The 22,707-nt window shown below is 29.2% G+C and overlaps 2 protein-coding genes across 2 annotated transcripts in view; one reads left to right on the forward strand and one right to left on the reverse strand.

Moving 5' to 3' along the window:
• Window positions 1-22,707, forward strand: part of rno (PHD finger protein rhinoceros) — a 389,004-nt gene that overhangs the window by 158,780 nt on the left and 207,517 nt on the right. The window lies entirely within an intron of this gene.
• The window catches only part of LOC145320140 (uncharacterized), a 48,374-nt gene continuing 26,396 nt past the window's right edge, over window positions 730-22,707 (reverse strand). The window contains exons 6-8 of the mRNA XM_080162580.1: window positions 10,398-10,486; window positions 9,819-9,917; window positions 730-5,277 (exon numbers count right to left, since the gene is read on the reverse strand). Coding sequence (XP_080018706.1) covers window positions 5,104-5,277; window positions 9,819-9,917; window positions 10,398-10,486 — 362 coding nt within the window. The 3' untranslated portion in view covers window positions 730-5,103. The remainder of the gene's footprint in view (window positions 5,278-9,818; window positions 9,918-10,397; window positions 10,487-22,707) is intronic.

A 22,707-nucleotide genomic window follows, 5' to 3' on the forward strand; every position in this document is an offset into this window, starting at 1 on the left:
AAGGATGAGTTTCTGTCTTTAGCTTAAGATCTCAAGAACCGCTACACTAACATTATTCTTCTTTACAGTGAAGCTTCTTATAGGTCTATGAAAGAATTATAACATATTTCCTATCTTATGATGTCATACCGTAAGAAGCACTGACAGTAAAAGAAACATATATTATCCCCAAAACTGTACATTTTTCATTGATTCATAACAATCAGATAATTCTTTCATTCTAAATTGATGTTGATATCTTAATCATGGAAAAGCGTCGCGTTTAAAAATAGATTATCAACATCCATAAAAGCGAAGGAATGGAAGGATAAACGAATATTTACACAGGTAGAGTGTCAAAATTATAAAAGCAGAATATTTTTGCTTGAGATTAAACAAAATTTTAGGTGAATTTGTTGCAAAATTGATTAAATACATGTGCAATTTTAGGATATTTAGGACTTGATTATAGAGATGTTTCGGAATCAGATGAATCGGATAATTTCAACATACAAAAATTTGTTGCCAAAAAAGTAAAAAATCAGCATGTTTTATATGGACGTACGGACTTTCTGGTAACGATTATAGAGCTGCTACGATTTCTAGGTCGTAACTAACTGTTCATCAGAAATCATCATGCAAAGTTTGAAATCAAGAGGACATTTCTAACTAGTTTAAATTAAAAAACCGTTACGGATGGACCGACGAATACTAGAAAAGCTTCGCTTTTAAAAATAATAAAACCTAAACTCCAGACAAAACTTTATTTCATCAAATATTTTTTATACAATAATATATAGATAAGGAGGAGATAATAACACAAACTAGAAACAAAAACCGGTTTTTCATAAATCATTTTTTCTTTTAACAACAATTAATAACAGTTTATTTTTATGGTGGAATGTTGAAAGATGGTATATTATTTTTCCAGTATGGCTAAACCGATTAATATCCGCTGTGATAGAACCGGTTCTCAGCCATACTGTAAATCATGTATAGCATCTTATTACAGACAATTTTTCACGAATATTAAGAAATAATGAAACCAGTTTTCGTATCCCGGTCCTTCGTCCCCTCGGGTCTAACAAAACTGGTTTTAATCTTATAATTTTTATTTTGATATCCGCGGAAAGCTGTCTATAATACGATGCGATAAATAACTACTTTTAATTCTTTGAAATTTAAAACTTAAAATTTTCTGTTTAAAATGTTAAAATTTTGGATTATGGAAAAAATGGAAACTTTGATTAAAAAAGTTAAATCAAAGAGACGGATATTCAAAATTAGCAAAGCTTTCAACAAGCGGCTTTACTAACAACAAAAGATAGCCCGAAACTACCCCAGAATTATTTGAATTTTACTAAAAAATTTTACAAGCAATTGCTGAGAACTCTTTCTCAAAAAACTAAATTGTTTTTGGTATGCTATCATACAATATCAAGTAGTAAGGCTTTCAATGTCTGTTCGTTAAAAGCTTACCAAACCCTAAACAAATTAATTTCTCATTTTTAGGTAAGCTTTATGGGATGGTTTTAGGCTATTTTTTATTCAAAATTTTAGTCTTAGACCCCTTTTGAATACATATCCCATAGATGCTATGGCCGCAGCAACTTTAAGAACAAACAGACAACAAGAAATTAATAGTTGAGTAGCATTTTTTTAAAGAATAAGAACAATTATATTAAGTTATATTTTAACGGACCACAAATCACATAAATTTAGAGGATTATTTTTCATAACAATATTTATATCAGAACATTATGACAATAAGCTTCTCAAAATTCCTAAATTTAGTATTTATAAAAATCAAATTTATGTATATTTTCAAAAAAAGAAATAAATTTTATTTGATTAAAATAAAGATGTTTTTTTTTCATAAACTTGTGTAGAAAATTTCAAAAAAAATGTAAATTCGAAAAAATGTGATTATAAAAATTCCTTTAAAATGTATCAAATTTTTTTTTTGCTAAAAGTTAATAGAATAAAAAATGGCTTTTTATTGTCTTATTGAAAGAACGTTACTCATAGAGCAGTTTTTGAGTATTTTTGGTACTTCATTGGCCTAAAAACATACTTCAAAAATGCGTTTTTATAAAAAAAATTGGAGTATTTGAATATATGAATAAGAGTATATATATGATAATACTTTGAATTTTTAACTATTCTAACATTTTACACTATACTCACATTTAAACTACAATTCTTTTTTCCATATTTACCTACTTTAAATAATATTAAACCTTTATCAAGTACATACTTTAATAAAAATAAAATAAAATAATCCATAAACAGAGGCTTAAATTAATAGGATTATTTTATTTCATTATTAAAAAAAAATTACAATTATATATATTTTTTTCTTAATGACATTTGATTAAATTTATCTAGTTTGCTTATGTGTTAAAAAGTATTTATATGAAGGAATGGGGGATTTTTGTAGATTTCTTGTAAATCCAGGTATAAAGTATGAATTATCAAAGAATGCTTTTGACATATAAGGTGTACTTGTCAGGGATGTTAAGGGATAAGACAATGGCCGATATATTGATGTACATACCCAATGATGACACAAAAAATTACCCCTTCTGTAGATTTAAATTGGTTGACACATATGAACACTCAACTTAATGGAACAACTTATCGAAATCTAATTAAGTCTCTAATGTGTTAAGCCAAGGAATAAGAAAACGTTATCATAAAACTTTTGGGACTAGTGTAATAAACAGCCCATTGTCCCCTCTCTCTCCGATAATGTCTATTTGTAATAATAATTTTATAATTTTTAGAGAACCCTTTAAACTAGTTTCTACTTAGAAAAGTACATAATACTTTTATTAGCATATTATTATGTTTCTAAGTACCCCTCATACTAAAATTACGTTATATCTACATGAATCCCTTCTCCCTTATAAAGACAATATTTTACAGACAAGTTTTAAAAAAATGAAAGAAAAGCAAGACTTATTAAGTGCTATTCTAAAGTCAAAGTGTTTGTTTTTCCCTTGAAATATGATAAGAAAGCAAACATAATTCTTATTGATTGATAAAAGACAAGATTGCTAGTGGCGCAGCTACTCTACACATATTTTTAAAAATGTTTGTACGTCCAAACTTGCCTAATTTAAAAATATGGATATTTTGCTAAAAAGAAAATTGGACAACCAATGATTGAACCTAGTAATAGTGTCTAAGTTTTTATCTTCGTGACGTAACAAAAATCCATCTCTTTTTTAGGGGTTTCCTTTCCCACCTCCTCTCTCATCCTTCGATTTTTGTTACGTCACAAAGATAAAAAGTTAGACACTATTACTAGGTTCCAATGATTTTATCTTATTTAGATTTATTGACAATAACTTCAAAATATAAAAAAAAATATTGTTCATTTTTGGTGCGCTAATTATGACCATAAATGTCCTTGTAAAAGATATTTTGATTTTTCTTTTTACTTAGAACAAAAGTCCTAAATAATCAAGGAGGGAAAGTCAAAGGACAAAAACAATTAAATTAATGCATACCCCTTTGTATTTATACCTCTTACTATAAACAGAAAATTAAGGGAAAAATTATTTTATTGTCTATTGTCCAATCCCTGTAGAGTAATCATGATCTATTGCGTGCAAGATAAATTAGACTTAAACCAGAGTTATTGTTCCAATAGAGTTAACATCATAGACTTTTCATCCATAAGAGTCAACACCATAGGCTTTATATCCAACAGAGTTAACATCATAGAATTTTATTATAAATTTCAGTCTTAAAGACAAAAATTGTAAATATTATGCCCATACATTTTTAAATTTGGCACTTAAAATCAAATTTAAACTAAAGACTTTAATAAAAACTAAATTCTACATATTTAAAATGTTTAAATTTAAAGATGATTAAATGTAAACACTTTCTTCCCCCTCATAATTAGTAATTAGTTCCTAAAATAAAATGGATCTTGACTTCAAATTATCCTATATTTGTTTAGTAACTCAGATACTTTTTAATTAGTATCTATCTTTATTAAAGATTTTAAATACTATATAACAGTTTACTGTTATTATTTTGACTAAAATTTTGTTGGCATGTTAATACTGCACTACTAATAAACATAATTGTCTATGTTAGTGAAATTTAATATAAAATTAATTAAAAATTAAAATTTTGATGGCTTTGATTGGAAATTGTCCCCCCAAAGAAAAAGAACCTTTTTCAGCATTCAAAATTGCAACAGTTTTTTTTCAATTTTCAATGTTGGTAAAAAATGACAGCGTCATCATGATTATGTATGTTGTTTAAAAACTTTTGTTTTAATAATTTGATAGATTTTTTTGGCAGATTTTCTATCCCTGTTCCCTGATTTTCTCCCTATGATCCAAGAAAATTACTGTGAGATGAATGAAATTGTGTTGAAAAGACAAACAATGACAAGACTCAAGAGTGATAATTGGGTCTCAGAAGGTGTGCACAAGAATTTAATGGATTTAGAATTAATCTTTGTATGTCCAAACATTCAGTAAATGACGTCAGTGACATTAAATAAGTCGACTACATTTCCCCAAAAGTGACGATGGCTGATATATTATCAACTCAATAATTTAGTTTCATTTCAACTTATTGCTTATGAATTGGATATTATTATTAAACAAAAAAAAAATGGTTTCTTAGATGATACTTTCAGTCCTGACTTAAAGAAACTATTGGAAAGGGGAGGGGAGATCAATTTCAATCTTTGCCAAACTAAATATAATTCAAATAATTGCTTTGATCTTAATTTCTCAATTTAGCTCTAGATTCTAACAATTTAAAATATCAATTTATTTTGAAATTAATTTTTAATAATGCCTCTTTTCAATGTTTTTTTCTGATTAAATTTGTAAGCCAATTGTCTTTAAAGTGTGTAGTTCATATCACCACAACAGCCGATTTTTAACTGATCTGCTGTTTTGTATCTAATCATCTGATCACCATTATATTAGCTGATTTTAACTTGTAGACTTATCTTGACTTTAACAATTGATTAAGAACTGATCAGCTGATTTTTGAATTATTAGATGATTTCTTTTAAAAAGCTGATTAATAACTAATCAGTTGATCTCGCACATAACAGCTGATTTGTAACTTGATCAGCTGACGTATCTAACAAAACAGGTGATAGGAGAGCAGGACGGTGAATATTGAGGGTAGAAGATTGTAACTTGATTTTTCACCGCTAGATGTCAAGCCTGAGCTGTCTCTCTTGTTGTTGGGGGCTGGTTTGGGTGTGGTTGTTGTTGTGGTAGTTGTAGTGGTCGTCGTTGTTGTTGTGTACGCCTGAAATGAAAAATAGTTTGATAACAATCAGGGAGAGAGGGGACATTGGACTGTAAATTATACTAGTATCGAAAGTTTTGTAACTACATAATCTGGTACTGTTGACTCAAAAAAGTGATTCTTTAAAGAATTATGATTAGTTGGTTCTAAATTGTAATGGATATTAATCTATCGTTCAATGTCCCCTCCCTTTAGATTTCTTTAAAATAAAAGAGAATATCTACAAAAATCACGAAACCTTTCTTATTTACTAATACATTAGTGCATCTACTAAATAAATATAGGATTGTCCGTATTTTGTTATTATAGCATTTGTGACGAATTCCACAATGTATTCTTGTAGTTGTATACATTGCATTGTATATATGTACATTGTACATATATAATTGATTCTTAAACTTTAAAATTAAAATTAAATGTTCTGTATTAAACATTTAGAAGCACAGACATAATTGAGAAACCAATTCTAAATCTAATTTAGCGTCTGGCAAATAAATCTGTTCCATAACAAGAACAATGATTTCCAATATACAGTAAAACTAAAAAACTTGCTTGATTTACCACACTTATCAATATCATCTTTTGGGTTAAAATTTGAAATTTATATAACAATTAAAAACAGTATTAGTGAAGCTTTACATTATCTTTATGTAAAAATCACAGGAAGTTTGTCTGTACGTCTGTCTTTCTGTCAATATCGAGAGATCTCACTGATTGATTGAAATGGGTCTTCTTAACAGTAAAGCTCCGTATAGGTCCCCGGAAGATTTTTCCCGATAAAAATCACGGTTGGACAAAAACTCTATCCTTCGAAAACTGAACTAAAAGAGGGGATGGGGATCAATCTTCCCCCTTCCCTCTTTAATGTGCCCCTAGAGACTTTTATGGTAGAAATTCGGCTTTTTGTTAACTAGTAAATATTGTGGGGATAATAGTATATAGATAAATTTTTACTGCAATTGTCCTTTCACTCCTAGGGAAACCCAATCAAATAGATTTTTAACAATTTGTCTCATTTTTAACATATTTAATCTATTTTAGACAATTCAGATAATTGGATAAGGAGGGAGAAAAATGCATTCATTATATGAAGAGAGGTTAACTCAGATTTTGTACAGCATCTATTTTCTATGTTTTCAAGTTTTACAAAATATTTTTAAATGTTTATCTTTATTAAAATGTATGAAAAGAGATTCTTAAGAATCTAGTAATAGTGTCTAACTTTTTATCTTTGTGACGTAACAAAAATCCATCTCTTTTTTAGGGGTTTCCTTTCCCACCTCCTCCCCTCTCATCCTTTGATTTTTGTTACGTCACAAAGATAAAAAGTTAGACACTATTACTAGGTTCGATTCTTAAAACCAAACATTAAGTAAACTTTTAGAAGCTTTTATTTGGTGGTTATTGTCAGCCGGATGGAAGGGGATATTGAGCTGTTTATTATACTAGTCCTCAAAGTTTTATATTAATGTTTTCTTATTAGTTCGCTCAACAACTTTGGAGACTTTAAATGAATTTGATTGGTTGATTTACTAAGTTCATTGTCCTAACGTACAACCACTAAGTGTAATCTACATAAGGGATAATTTTGTGTATCATCATTGGGGATGTACATAAATTTATCGGCCATTGTCTTATCCCTTTAGATCCCTGGATTATTGTATTTGTTTTTTTTTAAACTCGCTAACATATTCTGTCAGCTTGGTGACTGTCATTGATTACTTAAATAAGGTCAATAATGTCTAGTTGCCAGTGTGCTTTCTTTTCCGCATATTGTGATTCATAGACAAAGAAGGGGACAGTGGACTGGTATTCAAATTTTTATCAAAAACAAAGCTAAGTTCATCTATTTGTTAAAAATTTCAAATGTTTAAATTTTTTTGATTTTCAGCATTGTCCAAACTTTTGTGATGTACAGAAAGGATAAGTTTATTTGTCATCATTAGGGTTATACAACAATTCATTGTACATTATCTTATCCCTGGATAAACAATAGCAAATAGATGAAAGTGTGGTATTGAAGGTACCCTAACAGCCGGTAGTGGTAACAGGATGTGCTGAAAATGGATTGCCTATTTCTTCGTTAATTTCCAAAGTTGTACAGCGGATAACCCAAATATTGCAAACGCTATTTTCAGCTTCTTCGGTCAAAGGAAAAAGCCATATAATATAGAAACGATAAATACATTATACATTCAAAATTATAATTCTTTAAATTTTTATTTTTTAAAGTTTGAAGCCTTTTTAGCTAGTAGTAAATATTGAGATAGGACGCGGAAGCTAGGTACACTTTCGGAAACTAAAATTCAGTACATCGGTAACAGGGTGGCTGATACCAGGGATAAGACAATTGATTATTTATTCACATCCCCAAAATTGTCATGTGTGACAATCTGCTAGTTGTAAAAAGAACAAATTATAGATTAATTTGTTCTTCAGAGACTTGTTTCTCCTTGGGTAAAATAGATATATTGATTTTAAGTTCACAGAACCCGTAATAGAATAGAGATATCAAAGAAAATTATTAAATTCTCTCAACAGATTATGACGTCATACGATAGAATGGCCAATGAGAGGCCAGTATACACTGTAATTTACCAATATGGTAAAATTTATGCTGGCCTTTCATTTGGTTATTTTATCGAATGACGTCATAATCTGTTGGGGGACTTCAATAATCTTCTATATCAAAGTACTTTTTAAAATTTATGCACATCTTAAATGATGATGAATATAGCTACCCCTTCTGAGCTTTTACACTCTCAGTTTTAACAATCCTCGTTTTATCGATGTACCCAATATTTTAAAGCAGAAGGTTAAAAGATTGTGTTATAAAACTTTTGGTATCAGCATAATTTACTCCCTTCCTTCTTCTTTAGTAGCGAAGATACTCTATAATTCACTTTGTCTGTCCGTCAGTCCGTCAGTCCGTAACGCCACGAGGAAAACGTGATTTTTTCGGATCCTATTCAAGATAGACAGCTGAATTATTTAGTGAATATTTTCATGACATATGCCCATCTAATCTATACATTGTTTAGTCCATCTGTCAGTTATTTGGGGTGTTAGATCGACTCCTAGATTTTCAAGTTTTCGTGATTTTCTCAACTCCTTTTCAAGATACAGGGCTGAAATTTTCAGGGAATATTTAATTTGTATTTTACCTATTTTCCCTAAGTTTTATTAAGATTTTTCTATTAATTGGGGTGCTAGATCGATTCCTAGATTTTTAGGTTTTCATGGTTTTCTCGATTCCTATTCAGGATTGACGGCTGAAATTATCAGGGATTGAATATGCTTATGTTTTACATATTTCCATCAAGTTTCATCAAGATTTGTCTATTAACTACGGTGCTAGATCGATTCCTCGATTCATGGTTGTAAGTTTGCGTGATTTCAAAGGTTTCTCTATTTTACCAAGATTGATGTTTATTGTATGACACTGCTTTATTGTAATTTTTTCCCGATATCCATTCATAATTTTGGGGCTTCGCTACTTATGGATGTTGTCATCCTTGTTTTCTTAGAAAGAAAGGCACAGCATGATGAATACATGTGAGCCATATTCCTTTCTTTCAAATTAGGCTAATGAACACAACAGAATGTTCTATAATTATTTTGTCTAGTATTGTTTTATAAATTGTGGACTTTAACAATAGATTTGAGACAACCCTCCCCACAATTATCTCTCACTCAACAACACCCCCTCTTCCCCTGCCCATATATTTTGGTCCTTTGACAAATGTAGATTAATTCTTCTGGCAAAAGTGCATTGCCGGACCTATTTTATCAGGGATCTAAAGAGATAAGACAATGGCTCATTAATTGATGTATATACACAATGATGATACACTAAATCTACCCTTCCGTAGATTACATAAGTGGTTGAAACACGTGGACAACTTCATAAACCAACCAATGAAAATTCAATAAAAGTCTCCAACGAATAAGAAAACAGTATTATAAAACTTTGGGGACTAGTACAATAAAAAGCGCAATGTCCCGTTCTCTCCTGTATTTTATTTTTATATAACACAAAAGATATATTAGTACATTTTGTAAAGAAATTTATAAGTAGCCATTTAAGAAATAATTTATTTTTATTAAGAAACATTACTATAATTTTTAGCAGTGAAGCTCCTCAAGAAATGTTCATGTCTGTAATGTTAGCATTATACAAAATATTTAATGCAAATCCTTCGACTTTTTTTCCAAAAAAGGGGTATCTACACATTATCTCACTTTGCACTTTGTTTTCAAACAAGGATGATGGCATCCATTTTATCAAAGCAAAAAAAAACAAGTTTTTGTAGCAAAAGGTCTAGTTTTAATGCTAATTAGAAACCCATTTTTAAAAAATATCAGCGTGAATTTAAACCATAAATCAATTTTGCACTAAATGAAATCAAATGCTCCGCATAGCCTTACCGACGCGTCGGACAAACTGCTTAAAATGGATATACTGGATAATAGTAAGAGGAATCTACTGAATTAAAATAAAACGTCTATATATAACAGCAGCCGAGAAAATGTATTTATACCTGGCAAGCCTGTAGTTTTTCCATCATAGAGTACTCAAGACCTTCACATATGATTCCATCAAAGTTGAATGCTGAAGTCTCTTTCAAAGTTTTGTCCAACTAAAATATTAAATATCAATAGCAATTTTCCTCACTACGTCTGTCTGTCTGTCTGTCTGGTGAATAGTTACTAAAATAGATTTTTGTTTCAATTGAATCTTAATCTTGAATGAAGTTGAACAGAAAATTTTGTACCTTAACGTGAATTGTTTTAAATCAAGCATTTTGTAAAGCTTAACAGGTGCTTTTCCTCAAAGTGCCCAGCGGTACTAGAAAACCCCTTCTCCCCTTTATTATATAATTTGGAAAAAGGGGTTGGTTTTAGTTTTTTTTCTTAATGCTTAACCCCTAGGCGGAGGGCCTTAATCCCGACTGGCCTAATCCTTCGGTGCGGGCAAACCTGGACCTAATATAACATTACCTAAACGGACCAGAAGTTAAACATAATAAAAAACTATCCCATCACTCTTTTTTCAAAATTCGAGTGCTCAACCAGTCACTTTGTGGGAAACCGCTACTTGGGATATAAAACATATATACCTTGGCCAAATCTTCATCACTGACGTTTGCTGGAGGTCTGATGATTGGATGTCCAGTTTCTGATCCATCACAACAGGTTTTATCCCAGCTTCCTATATCCAGGTTTAAACCTTTATTGCTGTTGTCTTTTCATTTTAATTGGTTGGTGCTCTACAAATTGTATGATAATGCTTGGGATCTAGAGTGATAGGACAATGGAAAATAAACCAATGTGATAAAATAAATATTTCATTCTTTGGACTATATTTTTGTGTGCTTTGTAACAGCCAATCAAGATTTATAAAAAGTACCCAAAAGACAATGAATGAGAGAATATGTTTATAAAACTTTGGGTACCACTATAAATAACTGTCTTTAACTTTTTATGTTAATGTCATACATGTATTTTCTTTCCTCTTGGACAAATTAATCCTTGTTTTTTATTACATAATATGGAAAAGCTGTGCAGTTATATCATTCAACATGCTTACATGTTATTTAGCTGGATCTTTTATAACAAGGATGACAACATCCATAATAACAAAGATCAATAAATGATATAATTAAACAGAAAAAAAGTTGCTTTCCCTCAAAGTCCAAATCAAGCAATTAAACCCACCACCCGCCTTTTTTTCTAAATTATATCGCACGAATCTAAATATTTATAAAAGTTTTTCATTAAACAGTCTGTCTAATCATCGCAGGAATCAATATTTGAAAATTTAGCTCTACGGTGACAAAATAAAAGTGTCAAAAAACCAACGACCAAATATCTATTATCAAAATTTACGCCTTCTACGCAGAATAGGTTTCAATTGTCTCAAGAACTATTTTTGAAATCGATAGTACAATTCTGACTACCCTAAATTAAATACCCCCTACAAGACATATAGACACACTATGTAATAGAAGTAGAAAATGTTTGCTTTTAAAAAGAAGGCACATGAAAGGAAATGGTGGATTTTGCAAATAAGCTTTATGTTTGTTTGTTTGTTTATGTTCTATGCACTCTTTAATCATCTCTTCCAAGTCAAGGCAAGTCTCACAGCTGTTAGTGGCGAAGCCACTCTGTAATTCACTTTATATCGCAATTGGAGAAATGTGATTTTATTGGCTTTTACATTTGATAACAACATTTTTATTTGAAGATACCTCTTTCAAGTTCAAATTATTCTTTCCGTTGGTGAACATGCAACTTTTTCCCTTGTCAGCCCCTAATTTTCATAGGTGCTTCGCTATCTATGGATGCTGTCATCCTAGTTTTTTAATCAAACTAGAGGATCCCTCCCTAACTTTAAGAAGCCTAGCCCCTTAGAGAAAGTGTGGACAAACTTTTTGAAAGATCCAGAACCAAACGTATCTCCCTTACAAAATGGATTAAAACCTGCCCATTGTTCCCCAGTTGCAACATTTTACATACAAACAACCTACTACTTTAGTTGGCTTGATCACAGTTAAGAATTTAAGATCCTAAAAAATGAATGAAAATAAAAAAGGATTTTAAAAGAAAACTTCTTAAAGTGCATACAATTTTGTCCTTGGGATTCAGCTTATTGTATGTTTTTCCAATGGTATTTGTGTATTTTTATTTGAATCTGTATATGTTGTCAGGGATTAGACAATGGCCGATAAATTGATGCGCATCCCCCAATGATGCTACTCAAAATAACCCCTTCAGTAGATTACAATTATTTATTGAAAAGTGAAGACACTCAACTTTTTAAACCAACCAATCAAAATCGGATAAAAGTCCCCGAAAGTGTTCAGCCAACTAATAAAAAAATATTATTTTAAAACTTTGGGACTAGTGTAATAAACAGCCCGATGTTACCTCCCTTCCTGATATGTTGTATGCATAGCTTTACTCTGTGTAGAGCCTTTTTATGTTATTACACTGTAAATCCAAGATACACAAAAATTCTGGGCTTCGCAGCCGCAGTTGCAATCAGCAATCGTCTGCAAATTTTTAGACAATTTTTATTCAAAGCATTTAGCCCTAATTAGACTAGCAATGCCTCCGTTTTTATCCATCCAAAGCCACCAATTTTAAAGTTCTAAAACTGTAGCTAAGCCGTCAATTATTATGATTATTTGCAGCAAAGCCCTTTTGAAATGGGTGGCTGCTAAACCCTGCAAAAAAATGCACACGCAATAAGGATTTACGTCTTATTTTTCAAGATGGTAAAAAAATCTCTGGAGAGGTTTTGAATTCATTCAAATAAAGATGAACTAACTTTCAAAGTCAATGTTATAAAATAAATCTAAAAATTTAGATGAAGTGGAGTGCTGCACATTTTTCTAGTGTTTGTTTTACATTTTATTATATGCTTTTCTTTGCATTAAAGCCTTGCTATGATATTATTATAATAAGTTTATATGTGAAAACTGACTTCTCTTAAGTCCTTTTCTTTGTTGTCAAAAGATGTTAAATCCCAAAATAGATAAAAAATCTTAAGTTTGAAAATGTAGATATAAAAGTTTAAAATGTTGGTTATAGAAAGAAGATTATCTTGGGATAAGTTTTAACTTTGCCACCCAAACCTAACTCTTCACATTTCTTGGTTTGTTCAACAAAGTATTTGTTTAATAAACTTTTCTGTTTTATTACAAGCAAAGCTTTTCTATAATTAGGGTCGGTCCGTACGTCCGTCCGCAATGGTTAGCTCTTTTCATTTATTAAGATGTGTTATAATTGTTGTATTGTTTTCAAACTTTAAGTGCTGGTTCCTATTATAGTTAGGTACGATTTAGAAAGCATAGCAACTCTATAATCGTTACCAGAATGTCCGTACGTCCATTTAAAAGATATTGATTTTTAACCTTCAACAATGTGTTATAATTATCCTATTCATTTTTGAATACTGATTCCTATTACAAAAAGGTGAAATGTTATAAGCAAAGCATCCCTATAATCAAGTCCTAAAAATGTAAGTATGTCCTTAAAAAGGATCCTCTATTTAAGCAGTTTTTAAACAAATTTACTTTCTACTTTTTTAGATTTTATACATTTGTATTCTCATTAATTAGTTATTACACTCTAAAAGTGTTAATATTCATTTATCCTACCGTTTCAGAGCTTCGCTTTTATGGATGTTGTCATCCTTATTTTTTATACCTCTTCTTGTATCCAAAAATTCTAGAATTTGTATTAAAACCTGAAACAAGCTTTCCTATTTTAGGAGTGATCTAAAGGGATAAGACAATGGCTGATAAATTGAGGTACATCCCCAATAATGATATACAAAATTATCCTTTCTGCAGATTACAATTAGTGTTTAAAACTTTGTTCACTTAACTTAAGTCAAAAGTCAATAAATGTCCCCAAAGTTATTAGGACAAAGAATAAGAAAACGTTATTATATAACTTAAGTTTGGGGACTAGTGTAATAAAAAATTATTGTTTCATGGATTACTGTATTTTAGAATTACATCCAATGCATTCAAATAAAATCATGAAAAACAATTTTTAATTTTTAATTTTTCTTTCAGTGTTGTTTTCTATTGAAGTCAAGACATATAATAAAATGTATTAGTATATCAAGTGTAATTTCTAATACATGTAACAATATTTTGTATTTTCACAACTTTTGAATTAAAACAAATTTTGCTACAGATCAATTGAAAGTATAAAATTTAGAAATATGTTTGTATGTTTAAAAGTTTTGGTTACAGCAGCCTTTTATAGTTAGCAAAGTTTACTCTCATCACTTTGCATATGACCCATATTTTATACATTGAAAAGAAATTTAAATGCATATTGCATAATTTTTGGTGCAATAGAATTTAATGCCTTTTTAATATCACATTTTTTATTCAAAATCTATAATTCATACTTTGAAACTGAACAATATGTTACCTTCTTCTAGAACTGATAAAAAGAATTCATATTTCTTAAATTTGATTCAACAAGGACTATTATGTCTATAAGTAGCACAACTTTTAAATGAAATAAGAAAAGTTAAACATCATAATTTTATTATTAATTTGAGCCAAAATGAATTTAAGTGAATGTGTAAATTTTGGCAGGTTCCTCTTATTAAAACTTTCCAATATATATATTCAAGTTATCTAAGGTTTGGATGTAGTAATATCTTTCTTCCTCCCTAACACCACAGATATTTTAATTGGATTCTCACCCTTTTATCATGGTTCAAATAATAATGATAGCATGTGAGCAAAAAGTACACCAAAAAGATGTAAAAATTGATAGATAACTTTTCTATTATCCAATTATGATTTCTATTGATTATAAATATAGTTCAAAATTCAAATAAGATACAAAATGATATAAATAAGGTAATTCTGCAAAAATAGATGATCAATTATTGATCTTTCACAAGAACATTATTATATGATTTATTATGAGATTTATGCAGATTTAATAGACATGCAATTGTTATCATTATTCTAAGAGGTATTTAGCCTACAATAGAAATCTATATATATATATTATTAGACAAGATCTAAAAATATTAAAATTTTTAAATTTGTTTATTTAACAGGAATATAAAATTAAAACAATAGGTAAGCAAATAAACAGGTGCAACTCATAACCATACCAAACTAATTTTTAATAACTTATATTCAATCTTTTATTTGGATCCAATTCATTTAAAAAAGGAGAAAAATATTTGAATGGCTCAACATATTTAAGACCTTGAGAAGAGCTGTATTCCTTGAGTAAATTTATTTGGCAAACAACTTTTAACCAGTTTACACTGTTTGCTCCCTTGGAGGATTGTATAAACAACTTGCCAAAAATGTGAGAAAACTTCAACATTTTTTCTTTGGAGTTTTGTCTGTGTAGAAAATTTTTAGGTGGGGCAATTGTAAATTTATAGAGGATGACTTGTTGTTTTACTATCTCTCTCTCTCAACACTGTTTACTGTACAGATTAATACAATTTTAGTGACAAGAGGGTGCATCCCCTAGCATCTAGGGGCCTTGTATTCGAGGGAAAGGGGAAAAAACTAAATACTCCCCAAAGCCCAAATCTAAAATAAAATATCCTAATCCTCCCCCGAACGTATGTGAAGCTTCTCCAACATAGAGGATTCAATCGGTTCAGAAGTTTCATCAAAATCTAAGCTACAGACAAAAGAAAACCTTACTACATTAACAATTAATAGCGGATGCGCCCCTTGCATCTAGGGGCTCTAGATTTGAAGGGATATGGAAGGGCAGAAGATAGCCTAAAACCATACCCAGACTTCATATAAAAATAAAGTAGCCTAAAACCATCCTGGGACCTATAAGAAGCCTCACTGTAAAGGAGGACCATTTTGGTTCAGTGGTTAGCGAAATCCTCACTACAACATACATACTACTTTTTATAATAAGATTGTTATTGTACAGTTTACTGTACAGATTAATACAACTTTTGTGTTTTTAATTGAATTAATTGGTATTTTAGAAATATTTCATTATTTTCCTTCCCTTTTTTTTGAACAAACTAATTGTAATTACAAATAAAGAATTGTTATAGAAGAATTCCAATATAAGAAAGTTTTATGTGAATAAAAAGAAATGCACAGCATCATTCAAATAAACTTTTTGCTGATGTTTTTCTACAATAGAATCTCTACATAAATGACAAAACCAGAAATATTTTTATAGATTCATACTTTTATTCAAATAAAAATACAATTTTGTATTTTGCAGGAAAATGAAAATGTTGAGAGTTTTGTGTCTATAAACTTTTGTATACCAAATATACTTTTACAATATTATAACAGATGAGATATAGATCCAAATGGAAAGGAGCAGGTTGTAAAGTGATATTTAACAAATTTGGCTAACTTAAATAAATCTATTTAAAGGAAGCAGCTTTTTTCTTAAATTAATTTAAACCAAAGATTAAATTTGCATAAAAAAATGCAATTTTGTGTCTGTTGTAATCTTCAGAATGTGTGTTAAGAAAAATAAAGAGTTAATTTAAAAAGGTTCTGAAAGTTGAAAATAAAAGTTGTGCTAAAATAAATTTTTTAGGAGTTCCAAAACTATTTAAGACTTCCAGATAAGATTAAGCATTGTGAAAAATATTGTTAAAATATAAGAAATAAAAACAATATTTCTTCACTTAAATGAATGAATCTTTTTAAACACCTTTTAATCAAATTTCAAATTTATAAAAATGAAATTATTCAGGTAATATGATAATTTGACAAATTCTTATCTTAAATAATTCCTTTTTGAATTGGAAACTAAACTCTTTCATTTCCAGAAAAATAATTCTATTTTCAACTACTTTGCATTCATATAATTTTCTTGAATAAAATCAGCAACAGAAATTGTAAAGTCATGATAGCAGACTTTCAAATTAAATGCAATTTTAAATTTTATTATTAATGGTTATAATTTTGTAACAAAAATATATTTTAGTATACATGAATATTTTTTAAAGAATGAAATGTTTAATGCTATGCATTATTTAGAAAAGAAGATTTATCTCTCACTAATTTCAATGATTAGACTGTTCTTTAAAATTTAAAACATCTTTTTAATATAAATATGTCACACCACATAAAATATGCATTTATTCTTTTATTCCAAGCTGTGAAAGTAATAACAATATAATATGGGAAGTAATATGCCATTTGGTACTCCAACAAGTAAACAAAAAATACTTGTTAAAAATCAAAAAATATTTGACAGTTTAAATTATTTTTTTTTTCCTGTATCATATCAAAGTTTCTTGTTTATAACTAAAAGTCCAAGTTTTAAATCCAGAATTTTTAAATTTTGTTTAAATTATTTTATCCTGGTTTTTGTTGTAATACAAAAACACTTAAAAGTCCACTTTCTTATATAAGCTTTAATTACTTTGGTATGCATAGAATAAAGTGTCATTAAGTCCAACCCACACAATATTATGCATTATATGGTAAGAACATTTATTTTTTTTGTAAAAAGAAGTTTAATAGTCAATGTGTTGCACAGTGAATGTAATAGTGAAAAAATAGCTTCATTATTTTAAAGGTAAAATATTAGAATTTTATTAAACTTTCTATTAAAAGAGTTTTCAATATAAAGGAAACAAATAATTTTGCAAGAACTCACAAAATGAAAATTAAAACGTGAAAGACAAGTACATATAAATGGGTACATATCATTTATATCAATATATTGAGAATATTATTTGTTGAATGGGAGACAAGCTGAAGCCTTCCCATGCCTTTCAGATAACACTAACTCAATTAGTTTATGTGTATAGTGTCACAAAGTAGTAAAACAATGCAGCCAATCAAGCTTGACAAAATATGGATACATTTTCAAATTCAAATTATAAATTATATGATTTTGGTAGGTATGAAATTACTAATTTCAATTCTTTTTGTAAAATTAGTTCAATGTTTTCTCTGAATTTAATTTACTTAATTCATTTCAGATTTAGTTTTAATTTCTTCCTAAGCAAATTTGACCTTAAAGCTTTAGATCAGAAGTTTACTAATTTGTTTCATTGTTTGATAGTCATATGACTGGTCATAATATAACCATCTCATTTATAGAGAATACTAAACATATTTGGTAAATGTATAGTTGTATTCTATATAATATATATATTAGTACTGAGAAATACAGATACTAATGAAGGGAACAGGGAAAAAGGTTGGAGAAAATTGGAATGGAAAAAATGTAAACATTACACTAAACTTTTTATTTTCTACATATATTATTATTCATTTAAAACTCAAAACTGGTTCAGAATTTTTAAATTCTTTGGCAATATTATATTCAATTTCCGAAATAATTTCAAACTATAAACAGAAAAATAAGTTTATTTGTGATTCTATCCTACTGTGTTTATATGATGGAAGGAAGGATGAGGTTTAATTGTATTGGCTGCTGTAAATGTACTGTGCACTTACATTTAAGCAAAAAATCTACATAAAAGTAGAAAATACAGAAAAATTTACAATATTACCATGGACGTCCACGTATGCAGGAGGGGTAGGTATAGGAATGATTACTCTACATATACTTTGAACCTCATTTTTTATACCCATCATTTTTAAAAAAATATTAGAAACCCCCCTCAAACCTTTAAAAACCTTTATTTGACAACATCAAAAAAATTGCATCTAGTGTTTTTGATATCAAAATGCTTTTGCCCTAAGCTATTTCTTGATATGATTATTTATGTAAGATGGATATGTAGGGATACAGGAATGGAGCAATGGAGTCTAGTTGGGAAAATATATAGGCAAATATATAAAGTTGTTGTAAGTATTATTTTGGTTGTTTTGTATCTGCACCCTGTAAATGTGCAAATTGGTGTCCACAATTATCTGGGGAACAAAATTCTGATTACATAATGTGCAGTATACACACTCACACAGATACACACACACACAGATAAACATACACTAATAGATACACACACACACAGATACACACACATACACATACAGATACACACACACACACATACACAGATACACACACACACACACACACAGATAAACATACACACATAGATACACACACATATATACATATATTTTTAGATTTTATAGGGTGAATTACTTTGAGTAAAACTAAAAATATTTGATAAGTATCTAGCTTTGTCCCAAAATAATAAAAAATACGTTTTTTCGAAAGAAGGTTTAGAAAAAACTAGAGGTTTTCATCGTATTTTCACAGTAGCTTTCCTCCTATTTCTAGCCCCGGCGGTATACTCTAACCCAATTTCCTAACTCTGCGGGAAAACCATTAACATTTACATAACCTAACCTACCAAATTCTAAAGAGGAAATACGACGAAACCCGCCACTTCGTTTTCTCTCCATGATCCCTTTTTTTTAAATGCAACGTCGAGACTTACTGTAATTATAGAAAAGCTGTGTTTTTATTTAATGGTCACCCTGTATTATAGATCCACTCAAATGAATGTAATATGTTTATAAATAAGTCTTGGATAATCAACCCAGTAGGGGGCTTTTCCCACCAGCAGGCTGGATATCTATTCCAAACCGAAAATTAGATTCAATAGATTTTAAAATCTAGCAGCTACATCTCTGGAGGCCTTTAGGGGACTTGAGGTGGATAGGGGTTGAATACGACCCTCTCTCTCTTTATTATAATTTCAAAATGAATTTTTTTTTGGTTGGGTAATTTTTTATTGGGAGGGTGGATATATCCTCCCAACCTTCCTAGTTAAAACCTTCCATGGACCTTTATGAATCTTTACTGTCCAACAGAAACATAATAGCATACTTGTTTAAAGCGAAGCTTTTTTACAATCTCTACCAGAATGTCTGTACGTCCATTTAAAATGTTGAGTTTTAATGCTTTTACAACACTTCGTTATCCTAATCATCTGAATATTATGACAAGGTACAATATTATAAAAGCGAAGAATCTCTATAATCAAGTCCTAAAATCAACTGGTAGTGATTATCAGTGGTTCCTTACTGCAAGCATCATTTAAATCAAATTAAATTATCTGTGCTTTACTGTTAATAATAGATGTAGTCATCTTTGTTAGCATTTTACTAATTTTCTCTTTCAATTTTGTTATCTGTCTGTATATCTTTACATGGAATATATGGGGGTTATGTAATATATGTTATGCCATGTGTGGTCTATTTAAACGGACAATAAAGCTACAAGACAAACTAAATTTTATTGAAAGAAGCGTGCAAGAAATACACTGATCTAACTGCTGAAAGACTACCAGAAGTAGACCCAGTTCCCAAAATTTGAAGCCTTCAGCTAAAATAACAAAAAGTTTCTGCCGAGTATAAGCTTACAATTTTGTTTCAAGCAACGCATAAGCATTGAAAAACTTTTCATATACCTAAAATGTCATTTTAAATGCATAAAACTTTTTTGTTATTGAAGCTGAAGGATTCAAATTTTGGGTATTGGGTATACTTGTGGCAGTCTTTCAGCAGCTAAAGTGGTGTATTTCTTGAAGGCTTCCTTTAACAAGAACAATCTTATTAATTGTTAGCACACAAACATAAACAAGCTATCAACTGCAAACAAACACATGAGCAATGCATCTACTGTAAGTATGATAATAGAAATGCACAATTTAACATAACGAAAAAGACAACAAAAAGTAGTTAAGCAGAATGAAAACATAATCTTAGCTTAACACAACTTTATTGTTATGGGAATCTGCAAAAACCAAAGTGAACTTAACACACTTACATATAACATGAAAATTTTGCAAACTCTGATATTTTTGTCTAATATGTCAATTCCTTCGTGTGAATGTACTTAGGGGAGACATTGTCAAAGGCTTTATTGATATCTAAATATAAAAAGCTGTCTAAACAAGGAATTTATTGTAATTGAATATACTGCAAATATCTTGTTATGGTTAAGTAGAGTAAAATTAGAGTCCGCATTAATTGAAAATCACAAATAAAACCAATTATGTTAAAAGAAAGCAAAGTTAAGACAAAAAAAGTAAAACTATCAATTTTTTTAAAGTAGAAACGTAACAAAAAAAATAGTTGTTGGAATCTCTAGAAAAAATTCTAGATTTTTTGTCATCACATTTGTTTTGGCCTTTCCTAAGTTACTGCTATGTGTAATAATTTAGTATATTTATGTCTAATATAATGAATATGAGAGCTTTTTATAGCTCATATTTAATAGAGTAAGACTAATTTAAGTGGTTTAAGTTTTCAAATAAGATATTTTTAAACAAGGATGACAACATTGTTAAAAGCGAAGCTCTAAACTAATGAACAAAAACTCAAAACTTAACAGAACTTAATAAGCAGAACATAAATTTATAAGTATAAAAAAAATTAATATAAATTCGTTGCAAAATTCCGTATATACTTTATACTGTATAAGAAAGCTTTTGTTCAAAAAGTTTAAAATCATGTTTAGATAAGACGTATGGCCTTTCTTATAACGATTATAGAGTTGCCACGCTTTGTTATGCCATACCAAACTATTTAGCAATCATCATGTAAAATTTGAACAACTATAAAAGGTATAAATTAACTGAAACAGCTATCCGTTACGGATGGACGGACAGACAGACAGACAGCTTTTAATAATAGATTTCTGGACCATCAAATGGTTTCTGATATAAGAAAAGCAAATGGTAGCCTTTAAAAATTATTTTGGTAATGAAGTATCATTTCTGCTCCCTGTAAGAAAAAAGAAAAAAAAAAAAAAAAAAAAATGAACAAAATTATAAGAAATTTTGTAATTTCTGTACTTCTTAGAAATGGAAAGCTTTTATTTTTAGTATGATTGATTCAACTTTTAATCTGTCAAATTAGAAATGAAAAATTGTTCTCTCTATTTTCTAACTTTTTTATTTCAAATTTTTAACAAATATTTTTTGTATTTGTAAATTAATTGTATTTTTGAATAAAAATTTACGGATTTTGTTAGCAGTAAGTTGGTATGTTATGTAATTTGTTTTGTTCATACAGATACCTCCAAATGCTTATATATTAGTTTTATTTAGGTAAGAAAGGTTTTAATAGGGCCCTAAAGGGCTTGATGTTTTGAGCAAATGCTCCTCTCAGAGATAGAGGTCTCTATAATTTTTTTTAAAAATGTTATAGTTTTATGACCAGTTTTTCAATACTGAAACAGAAATAAATCAAATGACTTTTACATCTTAAAGCAGAAATAAGATCTTTAAGTACCTATCATCCTGTTTTCCCCCATACTAAATGTACATTAAAAATACAATAGGGCAACATAGCGGTACCATATTGAAGGGATGCAAAACTTTGCAACAAATAGTCTACAAATATAGATAAAGTGGACAACAAAAAAGCAGCTAAAATATTTAAAAGAAATTATAGCTAAAGTAACAACAACTTAACCATGAAAAATGTCCCCACCTTGAAACCTTGGTATCTTTATTCCTGCAAGGACTAATATGTCCTAATTGTAATAACTCAACTTGTATAACACAATCTTTTAATTGGATTATTTAATAAATTGAACACTGAGTAGGTATACATAAAAAAATAACTATAAAAATTAATCCTTTTTAAAAACTTGAAAATAATCCCTAATTAATTTCTGTATGATGTACACATATAACAAGAAAAAAATCAAATGAGCTATTTAAAAGGGATAATATTTATGCTGTATTAGTTTGGCACCAATGTAAACAGATACAGAGATATGGTAATCCCATTTTGATTAAAAAAAGTAAAGGAAACTTAGCACAAAAAATCCATTAGGTAACAAACAAGGGTGTCAACTAGCCTAATTCTTTTAGTAATATACATCTTTACTTCTTTTGCAAGAAATTCGAAGTAAGATGGCTACATGCTAAGAGCAGAATTAATCAAAAGTCAACTAAATTGTAAAGCAGTAAATTAAGTATAAATTTTC

The sequence above is a fragment of the Acartia tonsa genome, chromosome 5 (genome assembly GCF_053477335.1).
Source record: "Acartia tonsa isolate MP-2025a chromosome 5, ASM5347733v1, whole genome shotgun sequence".
NCBI lineage: Eukaryota > Metazoa > Arthropoda > Copepoda > Calanoida > Acartiidae > Acartia > Acartia tonsa.